General features: G+C 28.7%; 3 protein-coding genes across 11 annotated transcripts in view; all 3 read right to left on the bottom strand.

Annotated features, from left to right (window-relative positions):
* The window catches only part of LOC104798479 (pentatricopeptide repeat-containing protein At1g12300, mitochondrial-like), a 53,547-nt gene that overhangs the window by 7,112 nt on the left and 37,736 nt on the right, over positions 1-8,699 (bottom strand). The window lies entirely within an intron of this gene.
* LOC104798481 (putative pentatricopeptide repeat-containing protein At1g12700, mitochondrial) overlaps positions 1-8,699 on the bottom strand; it is a 49,614-nt gene that overhangs the window by 6,337 nt on the left and 34,578 nt on the right. For 7 of the 8 annotated variants that reach the window (XM_010520594.2, XM_019200706.1, XM_019200708.1 and 4 more), the window contains 3 exons: positions 7,832-8,024; positions 7,513-7,725; positions 7,027-7,292 (listed from right to left, as the gene is read on the bottom strand). The exons of the other annotated variant lie outside the window; for it this stretch is intronic. The gene's annotated coding sequence lies outside the window, so the exon portion shown is untranslated. Of the gene's footprint in view, positions 1-7,026; positions 7,293-7,512; positions 7,726-7,831; positions 8,025-8,699 lie in introns of those variants that run through there. 8 annotated transcript variants of the gene reach the window in all.
* LOC109116017 (pentatricopeptide repeat-containing protein At1g12300, mitochondrial-like) overlaps positions 7,408-8,699 on the bottom strand; it is a 2,726-nt gene continuing 1,434 nt past the window's right edge. The window contains exons 2-3 of the mRNA XM_019200696.1: positions 7,832-7,914; positions 7,408-7,725 (exon numbers count right to left, since the gene is read on the bottom strand). Coding sequence (XP_019056241.1) covers positions 7,408-7,725; positions 7,832-7,914 — 401 coding nt within the window. The remainder of the gene's footprint in view (positions 7,726-7,831; positions 7,915-8,699) is intronic.

Below are 8,699 nucleotides of genomic sequence, written 5' to 3'. Positions count from 1 at the left end.
GAGAGAGAGAGAGAGAGAGAGAGAGAGAGAGAGAGAGAGAGATGCCGCCGCTCCAGAAACCCTATTTTTTTAAAAAAAATCAATAAGTTATTTTAAAATATGGGCTTAATAAGATTGGGCCGAACACTCCTTTTCTAAAATTGGGCCGAGGAACTTGTACGATAGAAGCCAGCAGATCCACAACACCTCATCGTCCCCTTAGCATGACATATAATAATTGCCAAAAAGTTGTTGGGTCGTTCTTTCCACGTTCACGCCATATCTCGTAGGTTCTCTTTTGTTATGGTATCCTTCGACTAACCCGAAAATTAACTCGATGAAGTTAAATATTTGTAGATCACTAAATAATTGCAAAGGTATTTTTTTTTAAAAGAAAAATGTTTGTAATAAAGTATTTGCAAAAAAATCTTATATATATAAAAGTACAGTGAGTTATAAGAGGGTGACACGTGTTCCCTTATTAAAAATATAAAAAGATAAATTCATACATTAAATATTATTTATCTATATTCATCGTAACTTCCACTAAATCAAATAAGCAATCATTTCACAACTAAAAAAAAAGGGATAAAGTTACGGAGATTAATGAACGGATTTAAATGTTCTTCAATATACATTGATCACAAAGTCCGAGGAGTCAGAGAGAATATGAACTAAACGTCTCTGACATTATACAAATAGCATGTGTGTAGATTTAATTTTCTATATGTTTTTGTTTCTCTTTAAAAGGTTTAAAGGTCATGACTAGCACATGGACGGGGAAGGTAAACTTTTCTGCTTGTAGAGTTTTTAGAAACTCAATTTTTCTCTCCCCTTGCAACACACCAGGTCAGTAACGTAAAGCACAGATTATCTATGCTTTAATTATTTTTTCTTTCTCTGTATCATGATTTTTATTCTCATTTCATCTTTTTGTTTGTGATTCTTCATTATAATGCATAGCTATATGAATGTTTTGAATATCTTGATCTAATTGTTTTACAAGTACTTTTTTGTTTTATCGGATAACTTTTCTAATCAAAGTGTTCGATCCAATTTGTAAATATTGAATTTTTTTATATTGTTTTATATTTTTTTTTAAAATACCCGTATATAGAATGCAATTGAAGATCTCGATTGAATACATTTCTGATTATCTATTATTCTGGATCTTTATCAAATTTGATATTTCATTACGTACAAACTAATACTTGAATATACCGAATTTACACATTGATTATGTTACTTAACGCAATTATTATTCATTCGAGCACAATTATTAATCGGTAAAAATCAAAATCCAATGTTATCCTGATGACATCGCTTACTATACAACTATTTAATTTTGTGAGTTTCCGATATATTATTTTTTGCTAATTGTTATTTTTTCAGGTTGTCCATGAATTATACAACTAGGGAGAGTAAATCCAAGTTTGATCTAATATTTTAGGGGAGAGATGATAAAAAAAAAAAAGAATCAATAAAAAAAGAGGAGCAAAGAGCTGATTGAAGGACTGAAGATGAAGAAGTGAAGACTTTGTTAGATTTTGATTTTTTTTAAATATATATATATAGTAATAGTTGTAATAGTTGTGGTTGTTTTTATATTTAGATTTTTTATTTTTAAAAATATATCATTTTATTATAGTTGAATTTAAAAAAAAGACTACACTAAAACTATTATATACAATTTATTTGTAATATACCGAATTCTTTTATAGTTAAGTGGTACAATCAACTAATAATTTTTTAATATTAATTTATAATTTAGAATATTTTTATAGATAAATACTATTTATCTCAATTTTTAAGTAACTATAGAACTCTAAATATATCCCTATTAACCCACATTCTCATCAATACTCTATTAAAATTTTATTAAAAAAACAGAAAATCTAAAATGACATCTATTTAATAAAAACAAAAATTTTCTAAAAAGATATCTTTATTATTATATATAAAATTAGAGTTTGTTTGATATGAGTGTGACACGTATCATATTTTTAAGAATTAATGAAGTGTAAATTCTGTTAATATATTTATTTAGTAATTAATGAGACGAGATTTGGAATGGGTGTGCAGAGTATCTAATGTATCTAGATTATTTCTGAAAATTAATAAAAAAGGTTCATGAAACATATTGAATGTCATCTATGTAAATTAATTACAATACGGAATTCGAGAATCCCATAGGATGTATGGAGGTGAGGAGGTACAAATGTCTGTCTGTATATATATGTCTTGTATGTATGCGTGACCGATTGGAAGAGAGTGAGAAGAACAAGAAGTTCAGGTACCATTATTTAGTTTTCATTTAATTAATTTTTAAATCCTAAAAATTTACTCTTCTCCTTTACATAATTGAAAACCCTACACTTTTTCTTTTTTGACATCATATTTTCAGAACCACCTTTTTTCTCTATAACATTAATCCATTTTTTTTAATCATATTCTGGTATATTTATCTTCATGAAGATTATTTATCTTGATTATAATTTAATTTTTATATAATTTGATAGGTATATATATTTTTTTAGCACTCTTTAATTGTTGTAAGATTATTGTGTGAACGATCATATATAAACATTTTTTGGGTATAATTTTTTTTATCGTAATTAAAGATAATCTAATTTAGCGATAAAAAATTAAAATATCTATAAATTGAATTGTTAATTCAAATCGATCAACCTATTATTAATTTATGTTGAAACATGAAAACTACTATAAATTTTATTAAGAAAATTTATTATTTTATAAATATAATTTTTTTTATATAGAAATCGTTTAATTCTCTTCTATGTACATTAACCGCAAAATCCAAGAGTCATATACACGTATTCCATTAATTTTATTTTAATAGTTTATAAATATATTTTAAAAATTTTATATTTTTTCCGAACATAATAAATACAAAATTTATTTACAGAAGAAATGTTTACTATATAATAACTAGATTTCATGTTCTTACACATACAACTTTGATCTCTTATTCAAATTTACATCTTCAATCCGGTTTTAGAAAACCAAAGAGAAGAAAACAATAGAAATAAAAAAAATCAAATCCAAAGCGTGTTTTCTGAAAATGGTTTGACAATCATGAAGACCAAGAAAGAGGATGGGTGAATTTAGAGGCAAACAATCTCTTTTGATATTTTATATTGGTATATATACAAGTATATTTCCTATACAGCAAAGTGACAAGGGTTATATATTTTTTAAAATTCTTCATAAGCTAATAATTAAGGTCTAAATTATATTTAAAGCTCTAAGTGACGTGTTATATTTTAAAAAAAAAATCTTCATATATTAAAACTAATAATTAAGGTCTAAATTATAGTTAAAACTCTGTATTTATTTTTTGTGAGATCAAAATACAATTGATTCAAAGTATGCTATAAATTTAAATTATTTTTTATAGTTGATTGGTAAAGCATCCGTCTATGAAGAGGAAGAGATGACAGAAGCAAAAATGGTGAATTCAAATGAAAAAGACAAGAGATATATTAATGTCAGAGAAGTTTGACAGGATCTTTCAAACACTGTCAGAAGATAGAAGTTGACATATAAATATTGAATAATATTTTATATATATATATGGTCTCTTATTGCTGGTGATAGAAAATTGTATATGAAAAGCTAAGATGAGTAAACTGTTTCGTCTGAAAAAGATTATCAAGTAGGGTGCAAATAAAATTAAATAACTTTAAAACTAATAATAAATTATTTAAAATCTATGTATATTTTTAGACCGCGCGATGCGCGCGGATAATGATATTTGTTTAACCCTTTATTTTTGACAAATTTAGATTTAATATTCGTTTATTTTATCGGAATTACAAATAAATAGTCAAATAACAAATTATATTGTAGTCAATGATTTACGTATGAAAGATTTTGATGATTCATCTTTATTCGATTATATAATTTATATTATATTAACATCTAAATATATTTGTTTATTTCATTTCAATTTTTTTGAGTTGACTAACAAATTAATATACTCTACTAAAAAAATAAAATTATTTTCAAAATAATTATTTTATTCTAATGTAATTTCAATAATATAAATTTTTCCATTATTTATTATTTGAAGAATCAAAATCATTCTTTTTCTTCACAAAAACATAAATTTCTACAAAATATTATAGTATTAACAGAAAACATATATCAAATGAATACATAAATTTCACTATAACTATTAATGTTTCGATTTTCGACAAATATCATCAAGATATAGTAAATAGTTGTTTTATTGACATTTATGTTAACTCTTATGAATTTAGTTGTGTAAGGATTCTATGGGAGCCATTGGATTTTTAAATAATGTCTATCTGAGTTTCACAAGCAGCGTTTTTTTAAAACTCCAACTCCTATCATAGATGGTTTATGAGACGATGATAGATCTTTCATGAGTGACAAATTAATTTAATTCATTCATTGCATAATCGAAGATCTTAGTATGAGTTCTATAGGATCAAATGAATCTAATTGAGATGAGATAAAAGATAAGAAATAAATTTAATAAAATACAAATGAATTAAATGAAATATTCAATTAAATGAGACTACAACTGATATTTATTTAAATCAAAGTGGATTGATTTCATATGAATTGTTGAATTATTATTATTATGATAAAAATATATATAGCATACAAATATGAAATAATTTTAATTTTATATTTTAAGAATAAAAGTATAAAGATACAAAATCTTAGATACATTAATGTAGTATCAGTATTATTTTCGAACCTTTAATTTTATATTATAATATATATAAAAATAAATATAGAACGTTATTATCAATTACTTTTTAAAAAAATGATACTCGGTATTTTCAAAACTATTTGTCATTTGGTTTAAAGATATGAAATATAAATTTAAAAACAAAATATAATATATTTAACGTTAAACCTAAAAATAAATTTTTTTTAAATTTATATGTATTTATTATCCTGCATCGGAGACGATCACCATAATAATAAAATCTCATCATCACAAATGGCAGAGGGGAAGAAGAGACATACCAAAATTATAAAAGGAATCGACGTCGGAGGCAGAGGAACTTCGGTCAAAGCTGCGCACATACGGTGTTTTCCAGCAGCGAAGACGACATAGGGAGATCAAGAGTGATTCTTACTTGAGAGTCAAAAATGACTTTGTAACCATCAAAATTATTTTAAATAAAAAAAAAACTCTCAAAATTATAATGGGAGAAAAACTACACCATTACTTTTATACTTCACTAAATCTCAACCGCCCATTTACTATGAAGTCTCACGTTAATAATTAAATTTTATACACATTTTTACTTACTAGGTGTGGGCGTTTCAGAAATAATCCGAATCGAAAAATATGATATTTTATTGATTCAAATCTTTTAAAATTATCAAATAGTATTAATTTTTTAAAAAATAGAATATTTGGCAATCAAATCGAAACCAAACAGAATTTTAACAAACCTAAAAAATCAAAAAAATTTTAATAAGATATAATTTTTTTAATAAAAAACATAACCAAATCAGAACTCAAACCAAACCGAATTGAATATAATATAATAATAGATTGGTACAAATTTTTATAAAACCGAAAGAACCGAATCGAACTATTCACGATCATAACCCAAACAGAATACCGAAAAATGCTCACCTCTATAAAAAACTGTAATTACTGTAGTTTATTACCGTCGAATCGGTTAAAAAAACTCATACAAGTATAGTTAGGATGTAGCAAAATTTTGTGATAAAAGACATATAGTACATATTAAAAAAAATAACAAAATAATGTCAAACTAAATGAAAATATTCAACTATACAATCGTCCAACGTACTCAACATTTCAACCATTATTATAATTATAGTCCATAACCCTTAAAAAAAATTATACTCAATAAAAAAATGTAAACACAAAAGTTACTGAGATAGTCTCTCTTAAAAATTTGCAAAAAATGTTATTAGGAGACTTTAAAAAATTCTTCATCTAAGAATATCAATTATAAAACCAACAACAAAATGTGTTATATAAAATATTAAAAAGTTATATGTATTTTTAGTCCGCGCGATCCGCGCGGGTTATTTCCTAGTATATACAGATCCGATTGCCTCGACGATAGATTAGTTTATTATATCATTTCTTTTGTAACCGAATATAACCGTTTATCTACCTATATAAGTATATATCATCAATTATTAATATTATATATTCTAAATCTAATTAGAAAAATTAGTATAATGATATTTTATAACCATAATATATAACAAAACGAGGTATGTATGTATTTTTAATTTAATCATTGATTTATAACATTTTGTTGTTTTTATAAGACAACTGAATGATTTTTTTTGGATAAATCTGAACCTAATTTGATCAGAATCGAACCGATTAAATAATATAACTTAATGGATATGAATATTTTAAATCAGAAATATTCAAACACGAATTAACCGATATCCGATTAAATCAAATCGACCGATCGCCCACCCCTATCCTAAAATACAATCAAAGAGCATATCCATGAAACCCTAATTTTTTTTTCCCTTCAATTCGTAGTGATAATCATGATTCATGATGCTTAATCTCAATCAAACTGCCAAAAATTTATAAAACGGGCATTATAAATTTTCCGGCGGTCCAAACATGACATAATATAATATGGGCTTCTACCTTTCAGCCGGCTTGACCTATGAATTATAAAAGAATTTTTTGGAATCTTTTCACAATTCTCTTATATATGGAATGCCGACCTCCATTGCAATTTAAATGGTTCATATTCGTCCGCCGCAGAATGCCGACCTCCATTGCAATTTAAATGGTTAGAAATCATTACCGTCCGACGAAAAATCTACTTGGATCCCTCGATATGTGCCCATTCGGAAATTTGATTTCGAACAATTTCTTTGTATGCATAAAAATAATTGTATGCATAAAAAAAGAATTAAATCATAAACAAACAATAAATTCTAACGAAACAAATAGTAGATACATTTGTTTCGTTAATTTATATATGTAGCACCTAAGCGCAGATCACATGTCTCAATTTTTCGACCATATAATCATGTAAGAAGAGGAAGTGTTATCCCTTTGCATAAAACCTATAATGAAACGGTGGGTCGGTATATATGTAGAGAAAGAGTGGAACTAAAGCTGTATCGCTGCTAGTTCTGCGATAATATGCTTTGCATACAACGCCACGTGTCAACCGCCCAAGTGTATGAACAAATTTGTACCCAATGCTACATTTATTTGAACCCATAAAAGCCGAGAATCATGCTTAATCGCAAATCCAAAGACGATCAGGTCACGGGCCAACAAAAACCTAATCAAAACACACATTACAGAGCTTGTCAGGGAAACCGAAACAGCTAATGATCTCCAGTTGCCGACAAACGTATAACAGAGATTGGTTTCTTTCGGACATCGAGGAAGCGGGATCAGAGATTCTGACCTCTTTCGGCGCACCACAGGCGCAATTCTTCTTCTTGTAACAAAGATTGGTTTCTTTCGGACATCGAGGAAGCGGGATCAGAGATTCTGACCTCTTTCGGCGCACCACAGGCGCAATTCTTCTTCTTGTAACAAATGAGACACAAACCACAGGCTTTCTCACCTTTGATTTTTTTTCCAACAAGAGGGGAATGATTTGTCATGAAAAGGCATCTGAAATCATGCTTCAGAGTGGATCGAAGCTCCAGGGGCAACAGTGTTCTTACACCAAAACACTTGGAACACCCAAGGATCATGGCTCTTGCCTGAATGACAAAAGGAAAAAAAAAAAAACAGATCCAAGCAGAAAACCCAATGAGGCAGACTGTAAATTTAGGGTTTGACTGAAAACTCGAAACAGAAAAGACCCACCTGTTCGATCAGCTTGTCCATACGTTTGGCTCTGTCCCATCCATTTTGCTTCTTCTCGGTCTTGGAGGCTGATATCTCAGTAACTGTCCATCAGGAGAAGCCGTATTCTGATTCTCGACAGCCCCTTCTTGCTTCAGCCTCCGCTTCCATTGAACGCCCATTGCTAAACAAACACCGTATATCAGATTGATTCCTGTAGCAAATGAGATGGATGAAGAAATGGTGAGCCAAAATTTAACGCATACTCTCTCACCTTTGATTTTACCATGCCTTTATCGACATATTTTACAACAAAGTGGATTAGAAACTGCATATGTCAAATGAAGCCAGACTGTCTCGAATTCTCTTACCACCGAGTAGTCCAGGTTCGGTTTCAGGGCTTGAGACACTCTCTCTGCAGATGTCAAATATGTTTCAAGGCCTGTGTCGGTCGACCCATGTTTTCCAGGGGGATTGCCACTGCTGAAACAGTGCCCAAACAAACAAACAAAGGCATACAGGATTTATGACATTGAAAACAGAGGAAGTGAAACTGTGCCCAAACAAACAAACAAAAAAAGACACAGAATTTATGATATTGAAAACAGAGGAAGTGAAACATAGAGATAATTTACCTGGATAGCTTCTGGCTCTTCTCATCAAACATACAACCATACGATGTTGGCTCTTCTCATCAGCCGTTTAGTACTTGCATCTACTAAGAGAGGAGATCTAAAAACCGCTTTTCCAATCTACCTCCATATACCATATCCATTATCATATTTGAGGTCGATGCATGCATAGAAAAGCCATTGCTCCGCATTTCTCGTATCAGCTCGATAACCATCGATGGAAAGCGACTTCTAAGACGACCCCTGATCAATGCGTT

The sequence above is a fragment of the Tarenaya hassleriana genome, unplaced genomic scaffold (assembly GCF_000463585.1).
Source record: "Tarenaya hassleriana unplaced genomic scaffold, ASM46358v1 Cleome54, whole genome shotgun sequence".
Classification (NCBI taxonomy): domain Eukaryota; kingdom Viridiplantae; phylum Streptophyta; class Magnoliopsida; order Brassicales; family Cleomaceae; genus Tarenaya; species Tarenaya hassleriana.
This window is presented reverse-complemented; position numbering and strand designations above follow the sequence as displayed.